The sequence below is a fragment of the Quercus lobata genome, chromosome 4 (genome assembly GCF_001633185.2).
Source record: "Quercus lobata isolate SW786 chromosome 4, ValleyOak3.0 Primary Assembly, whole genome shotgun sequence".
In the NCBI taxonomy this organism is placed as follows: Eukaryota; Viridiplantae; Streptophyta; class Magnoliopsida; order Fagales; family Fagaceae; genus Quercus; species Quercus lobata.
The window spans coordinates 76,667,799-76,686,282 of NC_044907.1; the positions used below are offsets into that span (position 1 = coordinate 76,667,799).

The following is an 18,484-nucleotide window of genomic DNA, read 5'->3' on the forward strand; positions in this document are numbered from 1 at the left end:
TTTTTCTTTCTTTCTTCTTCTTTCCACCGCCAGATCCATCCTGGCGCTTTTCCTTCTTCCTCTTTTTCTCCTCCTTCTTTCTTTTCATCTCCTCCCTCTTCTTCTCCTCCTTCTTTCTCTTCATCTCCTCCATCTTCTTCTGAGGAAGGTCCTCCTCTCAATATGGGCGCTACTGGTGCAGAGTTTGGAAGGACTTCGGAGGCCAGTTTGAGAAGACATTTGGCCGTTTATTTATTATATTGTTGTTGTTTTCCTTTTATTATCTTTGTAATCCACTCTCTGTATAGGCTTGCTTAAGTCCTTCTTTGTACGTTGTAATATCTTTTTATATTAATAAAAGTTGCTATTGCTTCATTTTACGCATTCTATCTCTTTATTTCTAAAATGGTTACGCCGTGAATAGATATACTACATTGTGAATCCTTTTTATTTTTACACTTTGACCGAAGTCTAAAACTGAAATCTTAGTTAATAAAAAGATCTTACTCTGTGTTTATAGACACTATCCGACTTAATACTACTGAATCGAATTAGTGATATTTAGGGTTGAAACCCCTATTAAGAAAAAAGAAAGGAACATTATGGTGAGCTTATTAAAGCGGCCTGGCACAATACCGCCGACCTTAGAGTACAATACTTAGGACCGAAATTTCTTATCAAAGAAAAAGGCGTTATTATGAACTTACGAGTGCTGTTCGGCACAATAATACAAACTTGAATTGATGACACTTAGGGTCAAAATTCTTGCTAAGGAAAAGATATTATCACGACTTTAATAGAATTGTTTGGCACGGCAATGCCGACCTGTGAAAACAATGCTTACCCCAAAATAGCCGAGGTGACAACTGAATGCTCGATGCGGTGTAGGAGGTAATCGTCCGAAGACATACAACCCACAAAATGAACAGCCCCTCCAAGTTGCTGAGTAGTAGGGCGTTTCACCATCCTCTTAACAACTTTAATAGCTTTAATCTTTTATGGTATTTGAGCCGAGGATTGAATAGCTTAGAATTTTTACTAAGTAGCCGACCTTATGAAACTCAATTTTTCTTCAAAAACTCAGTTTTTCTTCCAAAACTTAGTTTTTCTCATCTAAGTAGTTGGTTTTCCCATAGGTTTGAGTCCGAGGACCCTACAATACCTTGATTCTGTCCAAAACTCAGTTTTCTCATCCAAGTAGTTGGTTTCCCCATAGGTTTGAGTCCGAGGACCATACAATACCTTGGGTCTGTCCAAAACTCAGTTTCTCATCCAAGTAGTTGGTTTCCCCATAGGTTTGAGTCCAAGGACCATACAATACCTTGGTTCTGTCCACAACTCAGTTTTCTCATCTAAGTAGTTGGTTTCCCCATAGGTTTGAGTCCGAGGACCATACAATACCTTAGTTCTGTCCAAAACTCAGTTTTCTCATCTAAGTAGTTGGTTTCCCTATAGGTTTGAGTCCGAGGACCATACAATACCTTGGGTCTGTCAAAAACTCAATTTTCTCATCTAAGTAGTTGGTTTCTCCATAGGTTTGAGTCCGAGGACCATACAATACCTTGGTTCTGTCCAAAACTCAGTTTTTGGCATGGGACCTTGGCTTTAGGGGAATTAGCTCCTCGGCCAAGCCCTTAGAGCCATCCATGCGATTGACGCTACCGAGCGTAGCCCCTAGTCAAGAATCGTAGCCCCTAACGGAACTTTACACTAGAACTCTATAACCAGTTGTTAGAAATGATAAAGGAACTCTCTCGACCTACTGCCTATGCCAACACACAAGCCTTTCCCACAGACGACGCCAATTGTAAGGACACGATTTTGTAACGAACCGTAACAGTGTTGGGTTCGCACGTAAAAAGGCCCAAACAATATCATTTGTAGAGCATGGGTTTGAAAGGCTAGGTCTCGGTTACCAGGAGGTGGGTTTTTCGTGATATCCGTATATGGTTAAGTCGTCTTCGCCCCTGGAGTCTTTCTCCTAGAGGCGGGCTGGGAGGCTCTGGTTTTTGGCCATTTTTCCCAGCCTCTTCTATGAATTACTTACTTTTCCTCTTATACTAGCCTGTGTTTTTTTATCCTTCGTCCACGTGTAGGATCGACATTCCAAGACTGATACTTGTCCCATCAGCCCATACCCGGAGTGGTTGGGGGTGATTGAAAAAGATGGGGAGTATGGTTTTGTCAGGTGCAGAGTATTGAATGGCAGTAAGGGCAGTTTTCCCTGGTCGTTACACTTTCCAACATACCCTTTTCTATTGGCACAGATATTTTAGATTTTTTCCCAAGTTGTTTCTATACCATTTTTGCCCTTTCTTCCGAGGAGACTTCGGACATGCCGAGGACTGAATCGTCATCGGCTGTATCCCAAGGCTATTTTGTACTTGTATTACCGAGCCTGGGCCATAACCTTCCTTGGCTTGGGCCTTTGGACTCCAACGAATAAATGGAGCTGGCCCAAAAATCGTTAGGCCCCACAATATATATATAAAAACATAAAATTTTTCTTCTCCTATAATTTCTAAGTTGATAAAAATCCTAATTTGATTACAATCCAAATTCTAGATATCAATTTTTTTCCCTCTTTTCACGTGTATATATATAGTTCATTTTTTATGGGATAGCTTTGTAACTATCCTAAAGGACCTTAACTACATTAAAAGAAATCCCTATAAAAAACTACATTAAAAAAATTTTAAAAATTAAACATACAATATGAGAGGGAAGGCATAAGTTTGAGTTTAAGCTAAACTCTATCAACTAAAAAATTGCAATAATGTTTTTAGATAGAAACAACACAACCTATTTTTTTCCCCCTCTTTTTATGTGTATATATATAGTTCATTTTTTTTTTTTTTTTTTTTTTTGGGATAGCTTTGTAACTATCCTTGTGGGGTACAAAAATTTAATAAGGTAATAGTGAAACGTGTCATACCCAAGGCCGAGAAAACCAATACAATGCCAAGGAGTCCATACACTTAGACGATAAAGCTGGAGAGGCAAGCCAGGGCCACGTCAATGGCACATTACCAGAGGGGGGCCACACGGTAGAGGAATAGCTTCAGAGAGGGGGTTAGCCTTGACGTGATTGGAGGGATGGTAGCTGCCACCACATTTATTGCACCTCACCAAACCCTCTAGCCACATTTATATGGAGAAGACTCCTGAACAGTACTGTCTTAGTTGCTGCAACTCACAGAAGACTGGGGAGGGCATCTAATGGGACAAGCACTCAAGTAGTGGTCTACATAATTAACAAATAGAGGGCCAAGATTAGCTAAAAGAGACTATATAATGTGAGAGATCCTCCAGGGATAAGGGAGAGTTCATGGGAGAATCTGAAAAACACTGTAACACAAAGAACTGAAATTGTAATTGAATTTAAGAAGAATATACTCCAGAACTACTCTCCTCGGACTTTGCCGAGGAAGGGTTTCTTCGCATAAAACCTATTTTCCTTTGTTTTATTTCAATATTAAATTTATTATGGGCGTTTTCCAACTCACCGAAACCTAGTTTTCAATCCACTTTATAAAAATTCATTATGTTAGGCTCTTTGGGCCTGAATCCTTCTATCTTTTGGGCTTAGAAACCAAAACTTGCCCTTACAATCCTAAAGGACCTAAATAACATTAAAAGAAAAAATTGCAATAATTTTTTTAGAAAGAAACAACACAACCTAATTATTCTTATCAACTTTTTCAAAAAAAAATTATTCTTATCAACTTTTTTCTCTATTGTTTTATTAATTTTTTATATAAATACAAAAACTTAACTGTGGATATGAAATTTTTTTAGAGATAATGAAGTAACACTACTACCACAAATATATAATACTACTACCACAAATATAATTTTATCAGGAAAAAAATATGTAATTACATAAATTGTGTTTTATATGTAATGGGTTTTTCTTTATTCTTGTCTTCTCCTTCTATAATATATCTTCATTTTCGTGGAATAAAACTCACACCAAATTGTGAATCCCTAAATCCCCAAGGAAACGTGTCTTCCTCTAGCTACACAAGTATGTTTTTCTTTTCTTTTCCACTTTTTTTTCACAAAGCTACATTCTAATTCATGAGTAAGGAGCAATAAATTCAATGATAATAATAAATAGAGCCTTTAGATAAATCTATAAATGTTATATTCTATGAGTGTATGTCTTTGGTACGTGTATACATATATATTGCGTCTTATATTGTTTATAGGACATTTTGATTTTTATACTTTGTGTTGTCTTACTCTTATTATGAGCTAGAAGCCTAGAACTTGCATTTTATGAATTTGGAAGGACAAATTTTTAAACTCTTTTAAGAAAGGTAGATTCATATGTTGGCTTGCTTTCTAAATCATGAGTTATTTTCTTTTGATAAATAATTCTCATATATATATATATATATATAGACAAATACACACATGTTGTGCTCATTGCCTAATGATGTACAATATATTTTATTCAAACACACTACATATATTATGTATTAGAATAATTAATTTAGAGTTTCAAGTTTCTCACTACTTAATTAGTAGAGTATTTCATAAATAAACGCCCTTTTTTACATTCAATTCTAATTAAAATAATTTTTCATTTTTTATAATCTATATTTAACATCAAAATATATTTTTTAATTTATATATGATTTTTTATCAAGGCATTTAATTTACATGTGATTTTTTTTTATTAAGTCGTGCATCACACGAACATAATGCTAGTCCAAATAGTAAAACATGGAAATACAAAGATTGATTTTGATAAAGTTTTTGTTGTTGTATATAATGAAACACCTTATCTTTATAATAATAATAATAATAATATATTTTTTTTGTATATAATGAAACACCTTATCTTTATAATAATAATAATTATAATAATGATTTATTTTTGTTGTATATAACGAAACACTTTATCTTTATAATTAGTGAGTACTATTAACAAAAAATAAATAAACTATTAGTGTGTGTTAATTAAATTTATAATATGATCCATCATTTATGTGAAATGAAGAATTGTAACATCACGGTACAATATCTAATAACTTACTTAATTCAAAAAAAAATTATTTAATTTTGGAATCCAAAGCCTTATACTTCATTTGAAGAGTTAAAAAATCTTTTTTTTTATTTGAATTTGAATTAAATAGGATTATTTTGAATTCCTATAATATAATGTATTAAAAATTATTATATCTCTTTTCTATATATTAAAAAAAATAAAACCCGTGATGTCCACTTTTTGTTATTTCCAAAAAGGGAGCGGATTATGTCTAGTGCATCTAGTGCACTAGACCGGTAGATGTAATGACATGTGTCCAAAAATGGACACATGTTACAATCGTTGCAGGTCCAATGTCACTGGACACTAGACGTAACCTGCTTTCTTCCAAAAATAACATAAATTGCAGTTTAATACTACTTATACAAGAAAACTAAAATTTGTATATATATATATATATATATATTATATAAAGGATAACTAAGTAAAGAGTTGAAATTTAACATAGACTTAAATTCAAAGAATACTGCAAAAGTACAAAATACAAACTCTAACATGCCCTATAAAAGGATTTCCTTAAGAATTTGATGTATCTTTTTGAATTTGCATTATAAAACTTTCCAACTTTTCCTTTAAAAATTGCCCTTCAAAATTGGCCTACTTTTCCCCGCAATCAGCTAGCTAGCAGTTATTTAAATTATTAAAAATATATATAAATAAATAAAACTATAATCGTCTCATTCCTCTGTTGCTCTCTAATTCCCTCCAAAATTATGCCAAACGTTTTTAACACACGTCCCAACCAAAATTTTCCATAACTACTTCAAAAGTTATAATTTTATTTATTTTTAAAAATCTCTTTCTATCATCTTCTTCATAATCCATTAGCACACATCTTTGTCCAATCTTACTCAATTCCTCTTAATTTTTTGTACACATACAACCTATAAAGACTATGATAAGTGGATATGCGATGAGGCTGCCTAGGACAGTATCTATTTACGACAATTTTCCCATGGAATTATTCAATTTTAGTAACTAGAACTTGGAGTTATCCAAATTCCTGTTGGCATGCAAGAAAACAATTTTGAATTTACTATGAATTATTGGATTCGGAATAGCGGTTATAAGTAGGAATTGGAGGATTTAATTGAAGAAGATCCTTTCTCTGCTATCAGAAATCATTGGCTTCGGAATTGGAATCCCATATGGTCTTTTATTGGGTTTTCCCTATTCATTTATTTTGGTCATGATCACATGAAGGTAAAAGTAATACCTTCAAGCCTTTCTTTTTCTTTTGTATAAACAATTATTCATGATAAAGTTGATATGTAGATGCTTTACGTAATTTCAGATGTTATAATTTACATAACCAAAACAGTATTTTACCCAATCAAAATTCATGACTATGTATAGCAGATTGCTTTATAGTTCCTATGCTACAATAAATTCCATGATAATTGTTATGCCAATTTTTTGAAGATAAAAAATCTCACCAAAGTGTACTTATAAGAATTTGTTTGGACTCGTCAAACTTCATAAGGTTGGAGATGTAAAACACATTTATACATTATAAAATATTGAAACTAAATAGAACTCACTAATATTATAACCTAATCTAAGTGTATATGTGTGTGAAACTCCCTCCTGGAGACTTGGACCCCAGCCTTTGGCCCCCACACACACCCCACAAGCACTTATACTTGTGGAGTGACCAACGCACCAAGAATGTGCGGTGGTTACTATCTTTATATATTGAATTTTGGGTTAAAGTTCAGCAATAGGTGTTTCCTTTCTTGACTGAAAAGTTTAAATTATGTTTGTAGATTTACTTTTATACTTATGTTACCCCTTCAATTGTGGAATGTCAATAAAAATTTGACATGTTCCCTCAAAAAACGCGGTATATTATGTTTGAAGTTTATTATTAAAATAATAAATTAGATTTATGCTACATGGTGATTTCTCTTTAATTACGTCAAGCTAGGATACCTATTAATTTTTTGATATAGGCAATGATGATAATAGACTTTACCAATAGGAACAATGATTCAATTTCTAAAAATTTGCAACCAAAATAAAAGAAGGAAAAAAAAAAAACCTTTAAACCGGGGTGAAGAGGCTAGCATTCTCTTAAAAAGAAAGTATTAAGAGAAGAATGAAACTTGCAGATAGTGGGTACTATATTGACAACATTAAAAGCTATCTAATTTATAAAAATCAGCTAAGTCCTTTTCTTTTCTAATGAAATACCCTTTTTAGAGTAATGAAACTACATTAACGTGTTTTAAATTTTATTATCCAGGGTTTTTTTCTTCTTTTTTATTATTTCTATATATATATATATATATATATATCCAGCATGATTTATCAACAATTCTTTTACGTCATGAAAGATTACTTGAATAATTCTATTGGGTCACCAGACTCACCACACCAAGAGGTTTCCAAATATAAAAGAAAATGGTTCAAAACTCACTTAAAGCACAAATATTGTTTATAATATATAATTCATTAAATTTTTTTTTTTTAATAATTCAATAGTTACAATAGATAAGGGGAGATTTGAATTATAGACATTTCAGTTGAAAACAACATGAGATGTCAATCGAGTTACAAAGCTTTTAACATAATTCATTAACTTTAGGAGTATTTCAAACATATGTTTTCAAAAATTTATAAGCAAATCGCTTTTTCAAAAAAAAATATTTTTCATTTGTTTTTAGTGATTTTTTTTTTTTTTAATTGGAAACCTTGTATTTAGAGATTTTTTGTTTTGTTTGGAAGGATGACATTTAAAGAGTTAGGGATAAAAAAATGCAGGACTATTTATTCTTTTTCTATTAGAATAAAGATGCTATGATTTTATGATTAAAAGTTTGTGATTTGTTATACTTTGTCAACCATAAACAAAAGAAGAAACAATAATTATTTAGTACTGTTATTATTATATTTCTCTTATATTACATTGTATACTTTGAGTCATATAAAAGTGAATTGATTTGTATACAATTTATGGTTTTTAAAACTATTATTTTACTCTAACGTGTAATCTCTAATTTATTTAACAAAAAATAAATAAAAATATCTTGGTTGAAAATTTTTAATAAAAATATTAATTATATTATTATAATTAAAAGATAATTATAATAAATAACTTATTGAAATAAAATATTTTCCTTAAATTATTAAAACTAACTTAAGGAAATTTTCCTATACGTTAGAACAGAATAATAATAATAATAATAACAATAATTATTATTGTTATTATTATTATTTTCTTCTATATATTAAAAGGATTCAGAAAGTCAGTTATGAGTCCAAAAAATGTCAAAAATGCACCTGATCTAATTAGATAATCTTTATTCTTAAAAATAAAATAAAAAATAGGGTTAAAATTATAATTCAAAAAAACTTCAAAAACAAAAAACTACTCAAGAAACTTTTTTGCTAAATACTCTCTATTTATATATATTTCACACATTTGATACATTTTTTTTTCTTAAAAATTAGCACACACTAAATCCAGCAATTTACTCATTTTCAAAATCCTAATTTTTATTTTTTTAGAGGGACAAAGTCCTAAATTTTAGCTTCTTAAAAATTCATTCTTGTATAACATCACTAACAATAAACAAATTCGAATTGAAAAATATGACATTAAACTCACAAGAAAAAAAGAGTTTCATTCCACATGTGGCAGGCATGTATCAAGACTAGTAATTATTATTATTATTATTATTATTATTATTATTAGATTAAATTCAATAAGAACATGGTGTAAAACCCTTGTTTTGCACCCTCCAATTTCAATATGTCACATCATCATTTCACAAATAATTACAAATAATCAAATAGAGTTTGCCACACAATCAATTCTCACTTATACCCATCAGAAAATCAAAACTTAGCAATGCAAACTCAAATCCAGACGGTCTTCTACGGCCTTTGCTCCAACCAGCAGCAGCCCATCCGGCCATCTTCATCGACAGCGAGTTCTTGGGTCATATCAAGACCATCATGCCCTGCCAAGAACGCAAAAGTCAAATCTGGGATTAGAAAGCTTCATTGATACCAATTTCCTAGCAAATGCAACACACGCTGACCATCCCTACCAAGAACCCTTTAATCCCATATCTCCTGTGAAGAATTGAAAATAATTTTTTGTGAAACAAACCCAGTAACAAACATTCACACAATAGCCTGACTTTACCACCCTTATTGCAAATTGGAAACAAAAACTCACACTTTAAAATAGGCATACAGAAAACATCGTGGAAGGTTTTGAGGATGAAGAAGGAGACAAACTACAAATAGAGTTCAGCCATGCTCCTCCTTGTCCTCCACCTCCCAAGAATTCGCCTTCGATGAAGATGGCCAGATGGGCCGCTGCTGGTTGGAGCAAAGGCCGTAGAAGACTGTCTGGATTTGAGTTTGCATTGCTAAGTTTTGATTTTCTGATGGGTATCAGTGAGGATGATTGTGTGTGGCAAACCCTGTTTGATTATTTGTAAAATGATGATATAGCACATTGAAATTGGAGGGTGTAAAACAAAAATTTTATACCGCGTTGAGCACCTATGGCATGCTTATTGAACGTGAAGCCATGCAACAACGAAGTGGTTCATAAGGTACTGGCAAGTCATCAATATGGAAGCACTTGTAGAGGTTAAAAGTCCCTGCAAAAGTGAAGCATTTCTTTATCGAGGACGTAAACAATGAGTGCATAATATATCAGATCATATGTTTTTTTTTTCTTGCTCATGGAGATTAGAAATCGCTCAAAAGAATAATTTTTTTACTTCGACGAAGAGGATATGAGTTTGGTAATGCTTAGCTTAATAAGACTTATTATTTAGAAATGCACAATTTAATGATGAGAATAGACAAGACAAAGAAATGAAGATATTTGGAAGAAAAATATTTTTTCATTACTTGTCTCTTGCTTTCCTCCTTTTCACATATTCCTTTCAAACAATCTAACTTTTAGCTTTTTAAAAATAAGCTAATTTTTAGCTTTTTGTCTCACATTATACCAATAAACTACTAAAAATAATCAATTCACTCACGAACTTATGGTCAAAAGAGACAACAGAACCATTAGCAATAGAGGTTGCCCATAGTTGACAATGCAGCCTTTATCGCCAAGGCGCCTGAATATCATAGGGTTAATGACTAGCTCAGATGTAAAAGAACCACAGTTGAGATGGATTTGGGGAAATACTGCAACCATTGGGGCACACATTTGTTATTTGCACGCTAAAGTTAAAGAGTTTCCTTAGGTAGGTTGCCAATGGAAATTTGTGTGACATGAATATAATTTTGTTAGCAATCTGTTGGGTCATTAAAAACAGTCAATGGTTTGTCTATCATCTCCTCAATTACGTAATTAATAATAATAATAAAATGATATATTTATTGCTGAGATCCATCCGGGTATTATATGGTTCTCTCCCAATATGATCAAATGGTTAATTTTGCTTATTCTTTGTGTAGAGTAAGGCTTTAAACTTTTCCATAAGTTTAAATACATATTAAGGGTTTTTAATTTTTATTACTCAAGATTTATTTTTATGTATACCAAAGTTTTTTTTCTTTTTATTTTTTATTTGGGAGAACATGCCCCTCCAAGCCCTTAAGAATAAGTCTACTACCATAACAATTTTCATAACTTTGGCTACAACTCGTTTATGTGGTGAGATTAAACTATGGAAAAAAATAGTGGATTCATATGAATTCACAATTTCACCACTCACAAGTCATCACGAGACCAAGTTATGGCAATGTTATGGTACCAAACTTACTTGGCCATTCATGGCTCTCCTAGCCCTTGAGAATAAGTTTACTCTCACAACAATTTTCACAATTTTAACCACAGCTTGCCTATGTGTCAAGGTGTAAATAGTAGAAAAAAATTAATGGATTCACATGAATCTACAGTTCCACCACTTACAATAGCCATGTGGCCAAATTGTGGAACCAAACTTACTTAGCCCTTAATGGCTCTCCGCCACTGAAATATTGGATGCAGGTGCAAAGCAAAACACTTGTGTTTGCTCATCATGGCTATGATCACGAGAAGTTATCATGAGCATCGTCTTCCCGAACGTAATAAGACCATGGAAACTCCACAAAATCAAATTATTCAACATCACACAATCCATGCGTGCAGCCAACTTCAAGTAGAAAACAATTTTGCAAAAATCAAAAGGCTTATTACTTTCCACCCCCATTAATCCCACCAATAAGTGGTTGATAGCTTGTTAATTTGACTTTAAGGGCCAGGAATGCTAAATAAATTGTTTTTTAGAGATAAATGTAGCCAACATCAAGTGGAAAACAATTTTGCAAAAATCAAAAGGCTTAATACTTTCCGCCCCCATTAATCCCACCAATAAGTGGTTGATAGCTTGTTAATTTGACTTTAAGGGCCAGGAATCTTAAATAAATTGTTTTTTTGAGATAAATGTCAATGATCAAATGATGGGTTAGCTTTCCAATTTGACTATAAGAGCATCCCCAGCCGGCCTTGTATATGCCAAATGTATTGTATATGCCAAATGTAAGATACATTTGGCATATAGACCCAAAAAATCCCAGCAACGCGAAGGTCAAATGGGAAAAGGCCAAATTTTTTTTGACATATAGCTACAATACCATCTCAAATGTAAGATGGTACTGTAGTTGAATGGGATAAAAATAAAAAAATAAAAAAATAAAAAAAAAAAATAAAAAATAAAAAATAAAAAACCTAATACTCTCAAACCGTTTTAACCAAGCAATTTCCCTCTCCTCTCATTTTTTCTCTTTCTTTTCTCTCTCTTCCTTCTCTCTTTTTCAACCCCTCTCTCTCTCTCGCCATTGTCAAGCTTCTCTCTTTCTCACCGAATCACCAAGCCCACTTTTCTCTCCGAATCACCAAGCCAGATCAGAACTCACGCCAGATCAAAGCTCACACGTTGAGTCCATGTAGTCGCTGGTGCTGTGGGGTTTATGGTTTTGCCGTGGGTGGTTTTTAAAGTGGGTTTTGCAAATCACTAATGTGGTGGTTTTGCCATGGGTTTCTGGGTTCGACTTTGTGTGTGTGTGTGTGTTTTTTTTTTTTTTTTTCTCTTGGTGGTTTTTGTGGTGGCTGTTTCTTGCGATGGTTGTTGGTGGTGGTGGGTTTGGTGGTTTTTTTAATGGGTTTTGGTGGTTGGCATGGCGGTCACATGATGGTTGCTAGCTAGTGGTGTGGTGGGTATGCTGGGATGTGAGTGACAATAGTTTTACGATGGTGGTGATGTTTTAGACCTAGAGAGAGAGCTTGCTGGTTGTTTTTTTTTTTTTTTTTTTTTTTTTTCATATCTGTTCTTGTGCCAAAGGTTGAGGGAGAGACGAAAAGGAAAAGAGAGAAAGAAACAGTAAAAAAATAATAAAAAATAATATTTAAATAAACTTGAAAAAAAAAAAAAAATTTTAGAATGCTGAATGTATTGTAAAATGATATGGTATAATTAATAAAGTATTTTTTTGAAATGATGAGATATGACATCCAGATGGAGATGCTCTAAGGGGGTCAAGAATGCTATATGCATTATTTGTTTTGATAAAAATGTCAATGATCATCATTCTCTCTCAAGATTTATCTTAGAATTATATCTTTGATTAGGATATAAATTTTATCTCTTAGGATTAATGTCTTTGTAAGACTGCTGTATCTGAATAAAATTATCATCAGTCATTAGCACTTTCTTTGAAGGCCAGGCCACGAGGCCAAGATCTTGGTCATGCCCATTCAATGTTTAAAGTAACAGTTTACTTAATACCATAACCACAACACTGTTCAACATTTTTCAAATCCTGTCCCGATTGCATTATTCATGGACAACAAAATATGAGAAAATACAAGTGCCATGTACCAGAGCCTGTGTACAATATTTTTTGCCCTTAAATCATGCAAAAGATTGCTAACCTAGCACCGCCTAATTGAGAGCAATGGGAGTACCAAGGAGAACAAAAGAATATAAATTGGCAACACCTAATTGGCTGGATGTGATTAAAATGCAATCTCTCTCCTTGCATTAATTTATACCCAGAGACACTAAATACTCGTTTCAGTTTTACATGTTTTTCTGTTTTTTTTTTTTTTTCCACCCTAATCAACCATAAATAATCCAGCAATGGCATTTTCACCACTGACAATTTCAAATCAAAACAATCAGATTCACATTACTCATATTCAACTGTAACTCACAGAATTTATAGATTAAGTTTCAACAAAAGCAAGTAGCTAAAAGCAAAAATTACATAACCAACAATTATTTGAAATCACAACAAAGACTAACAAAGAAAAGAAAATCCAAGAAACTAATTTGTAGTCTTCAAAAATAGTCGGTAACAACATCAAAGAATCCATCAGTGCAGAGGATAGTTAAACTTAAAAAGGGTGTCAATCACAAACATGAACAGTATTAATCAGCCTAATAATGCTCCTTATCAATGACAAGGTTGAATGAAAATATGGCGTACTCAACCAAATATAAGTCAATTTGCATCCAAGAAACACCTATTTATCACGCCTAATAAAAAATATAACTTACACCACCATTTCTAAAACAGAAATAGAAAACCTCAACCACCATCAAATGGAATAGTTTAACAGAACGATCTAACACAATAAAACGTTACATATTGTCCTCGAATGGAACATTACAACCAAACATAACAATAAAACTGAGTGTTTATTCCCATAGGGATCCAGAAACTACTAAAACATGATGACATTTCAAAAACAGAAAACAAAAACGAGGCAGGGGGACGACCCCATGCAATCTTACCTGTCTGCTGATGTGTGTTGATGTCTTGCTCAAGTAAACCAACATGATCAACAATACTAAGATTAAATGTTTATAGCTTGTCCTCAAACTCAGACAACGGTGTCATCTGCTCCTTCAAACCCTTCCTCTTGCGGATGTCTATTACAAGCTGCGAAGCCTGTGTACCAGATTCCAACGGATCAGAAGACATCATGTCCCAGTGATCAAAGACACATTGTGGGAAAGCCTGCCCTGAGGTTGCAGCTCTCAAAGTGCTTGAGAATCCAAAAGACTCAACAACGGGTAAATATGCCTTGATGTTGTAGAGTGGAGTACCAGGCCTCTGCATTTCCTCAAACACATGTCCACGTTTCTGATTAAGAACACTGTAGATACCACCGAGTGCCTGCTCAGGAGCTTGAATCTCCACCAGGTACACAGGCTCAAGAAGCCTGGGCTTGGCAGTCAGCTGGGAAGCATAAATAACCCTCCTGGCAGTAGGAATGACCTGACCACCACCTCTGTGGATGGCATCAGCATGAAGCACGACATCACAGACTTCAAAACAGATACCTCTCATGTTTTCTTCAGCCAGTGCACCTTCCTTAGAAGCCCACTGAAACCCAGCAACAACAGAATCCTTAATTTCATTGAGGTACTGGACTCCCTTACACATATCAACCACCATATTAGGTCCAGTGGTCTCAGGGCCAAAACACCAGATTTTCTTTGCAAGATCCTTATCCCAGCCAAATTCCTCAGCCAAGATTTTGGAACGAACTTTAGGATCATCCCTTGGACCAATACGGCCGTCATCAATGGCCTCTGCAAGCCCCTCTTCCAAGGGACGTGCTTCCATGTACAGACGGTTATGCTTGTTGGGTGACTTGCTCATTACAGTACGGGAAGACTTCTCAAGGACTGTCTCACGGAAGGACACAACAGGGTCAGACTTAATAATTTCTGCTCCACCCATGAAATCATCCTGCAAATCCTTCAAACAGATTTCAAGGTGGAGTTCTCCTGCACCAGCAATGATGTGCTCTCCAGACTCTTCAATAGAACATACAACCATAGGATCTGACTTGGCCAAACGTTTCAGACCTTCAACAAGCTTGGGAAGGTCAGAAGCAACCTTGCATTGAACAGCCACACGGACAACAGGTGACACAGAAAACTTCATGGCTCGGATTGGGTGTGCATCAACCTCCTTCTCATTTGTCAAAGTAGCATTCTTGGTGATATATTGATCCAATCCAACCAAAGCAACTGTGTTACCACAAGGCACATCCTCAACAGTTTCCTGCTTCTTCCCCATCCAGATAACAGTCCTCTGCACACTTTTAACATAAAGGTCCTTCTTTTCACCAGGGACGTAGTTTGGACCCATAATTCTAACCTTCAAACCTGTAGAGACCCTGCCAGCAAAGACACGGCCAAAAGCAAAGAACCTACCCTTATCAGAGGCAGGAATCATTTTTGATACGTAGAGCATGAGAGGCCCATCAGGATCGCAGTTCCGGATAGCAGTAGCATAAGCATCATCAAGGGGACCCTCATACAAGTTTTCAACACGATACCTTTGGGCCGTGGAAGGGGATGGAAGGTGAAAGATCATCATTTCCAAGAGAGCACTACTTGCTGGGAGCCAGGTCTGCATGACACGCTTCATCAATGCCTTCCCCATTAAGTCCTTCTCTTCAGACTTCATGGTGACACCAAGCTTTGTCAGCATGGGCCACAGTTTTTCCTTCTGATCATTCATGCAAGTGTTGATAATCTGCTTGATGGGTTCATAACAGAACTGAACGAAACCACGCTTGCAGGTAGCAGAGCCAGTGTTCTTAGTTGTCCACTTCTTGGTAGCAGGGTCAAAGAAGTTCTCGCCCCAGAGGCGCTCCATCATCTTGGACTCATCAACTCCAAACTTGGAAGCATACATCTTGGCAAAATTGGTTAGAGTAAAAGCCCAGCCGTGCAAACCAGCAGAGAAAGCAACAGTTCCTTTCTCGGGGTAGACCTGGACATCACCAAGGAGGGGATCTTCATAGGTAGCCATAATGACATTAGCATTCTCAATAACCCTCTGGAATGTTTGGTAAGCCTCCTCTCCATCAACCTGGAGCTCAAGGAAACACCTGTCCATCTTGTTAACAGTCAAGACAGGCCTAATCCTTTCACCCAAGGCTTGTCGGAGAACAGTTTCTGTTTGGACACAAACACCTTCAACACAGTCAACAACCACGAGTGCGCCATCAGTAATACGAAGAGCAGCTGTGACCTCGGATGAGAAGTCAACGTGTCCAGGGGAATCGATGAGATTGATCAGGTACTCATTTCCATTACGCTCTCCCTTGTAGCTCTTTAGAGACTCAGTACTCATCTCATAATAGAGGGAGATACCCGTGGATTTGATGGTAATTCCACGCTCTGCCTCATCTGCACGGGTATCTGTCATACGGACATCACCAGCAACTTCTTGAGCAATGATACCAGCAGCAGCCACAAGAGAATCGGTAAGTGTTGACTTCCCTGCAACATTGGAAAAGAATAACTCAGGATTTGTATCAACCCAATGAAAGTGACTCCTAGATAAGTATAGCAATTTATGCCAACCATTAACCATCATCGAAGACATAATAAGAGTAAATGCACAAACATCTAAGGGAATTCAGGACCAGGAACTGGTATAAGATGCGTAAAAAGACCAGGGGGAAAAAAACTTTAAGGATACTGTAATTAGATTCATATGCCATACATATACGCACAACATAAAAATGCCATTAACATATGCACAATATGCAATACATCCCTAATGTGTCACCACTACACAACTTTTATTGCTCTTAGTGACGGAAAAACATAAACACAATTTACTCCCTTGACAGAGTCCCATGAATCAACATGGGTAAAATATGTGTGAAACCTCATACCATGATCAACATGCAGCATGCCCTGAATGGGGCACTATGCATCCAGGTTATAAAGTAAGAAGCAAAATATGCATGAAACCTCATACCATGATCAACATGGGCAATGACAGACATGTTACGGATGTTATGTTTGTAGTCCATAATTCTCCGGAGCTCATCAGCTGTGAACTTCACCTGCAAGTATCAAGAATATTTCTCAATTCAGACCATACAAAGCAAACAAAAGGAAAATTTAGTAACCTGACGAGCAAAAGGGCACTAACCATCTTGACTAGTCTTTAAATGACACAATCAAAAATTTCTTGAAGAATCAAAGAACACCTGCCCACCAAAACAGTCAAATATTCAATTATAAATCTGCATAGAATGCTCTACACCGGTACCCTTCCTGTTCATCAGCAACCATAAAAAACTAAAGAGAAACAAACACTTTACTACAATAAAAGCATCAGAGAGAAATTGTTTATGCAAGTCTCCATGATCTCAAAACAATGTTTTGCCAATTTAACTCTCACTTTCCATAATAAAAATAAAAAAGAAGTTTTTTCTTTTACGAAAGCTGCTGTAATCTTTTTTAATAATTGTCAATTAAGATTCACAATACTCCAACATTAGATTTGCTTGATTCTCGCTCTCCATGCTATAAATAAAAAATAAAAAAATAAATTATTTTAAAACTGCCGTCTTTTTAAAAATAATTTCCAATTAAGATCCACAATAATCCGATATTAGATTCACATCATAAATATACGTAACCCCTAAATTCATTAAATGGAAACAATCCCAAAACAATAGATCATGTAATAATTAAATCAGCAACCGTAGTTCCTTTTTTTTTTTTAAAAAGACATACCATAAATGAACAAATTATAATAATAAAAGAACACATATTAAAAAAAAATAATCGAAACCATTAAACTCATCTATAATGATTGAACTTGATAACCATAAACGAACACTTATTGATAATAATAAAGGAACAAATATTCACACAAAAAAAAGAAAAAATCGAATCCACTGCTATTGATGATTAAACTTGATACTACCCAGATGCACAAAAAGCTAGAAAACAATATATTCTCAGCATCCAAAAACGAAGAACGCCCATCTATAAACATGTCAGCTAACAAATACAAGCTAGTTCCAGCTGACCCATATGAGCAAAACAATCAAATCAAGCATAAAAAAACACTGATCTTTATATAGAAACTACAAGATATCAAACACCCAGTTCCAGATCTTTGAAAAAGTAAATCAGAAAAGCAGAAATAAAAGCTATATTTAGATACCAAGACCCAAAAAAGGAAAGTTTGAGATCCATTTCCTTTTCAGAGTCAGTGATCTAGTACAAGAAATGAAACACTGACCTTAAAAAAAAAAAAAAAACAGGGGTTTGGAGCAAAAGAGAAGGAAAGTGATATTGCTCTGTTAAGGAACGCAGAGAGAGAGCAAGAGAGGGTTTGGGAGATAGCGCAGCCTCAGCTCAGCAGTTTGCAAATGTGAGGCTGACAAATTGATGTGTTTAGAAGAGAATATATTTAGGAGTGCTAGGGTATATGCTCTTCAGCTAGGGTTTTTCCATTTGGGCTGGGCTCTGCAGCAAGTTTTAGTGGGTTTTTACTACTAGCCCATGTAATCTTTTTTGTTAAATACTCCTATTATGGCTGCTCTCGAGTTTAGATAATGGTATGCTTTATGAAACTGGTTGCGGCTAGAAACTCACTTCTCCCACGTGTTAATCTAAAGAGAAAGACTACGGGTGTGTTTATTTGGAGATG

General features: G+C 34.7%; 1 protein-coding gene across 1 annotated transcript; it reads right to left on the reverse strand.

Annotated features, from left to right (window-relative positions):
• Positions 1-13,505: 13,505 nt before the first annotated feature.
• Positions 13,506-18,230, reverse strand: LOC115986579 (elongation factor 2). Its single transcript, XM_031109724.1, has 4 exons — positions 18,074-18,230; positions 16,968-17,027; positions 16,793-16,878; positions 13,506-16,305 (listed from the first exon to the last, which is right to left on the reverse strand). The coding sequence occupies exons 2-4, from the start codon at positions 16,970-16,972 to the stop codon at positions 13,865-13,867; spliced, it is 2,532 nt and encodes an 843-aa protein (XP_030965584.1). The 5' UTR covers positions 16,973-17,027; positions 18,074-18,230; the 3' UTR covers positions 13,506-13,864.
• Positions 18,231-18,484: the final 254 nt, after the last annotated feature.

Coding starts and splice junctions, on each gene's coding strand:
- LOC115986579 (XM_031109724.1), bottom strand. Junction 16,306..16,792: donor CATTGCCCATGTTGATCATG/GTATGAGGTTTC, acceptor CCAATGTTGCAG/GGAAGTCAACACTTACCGAT.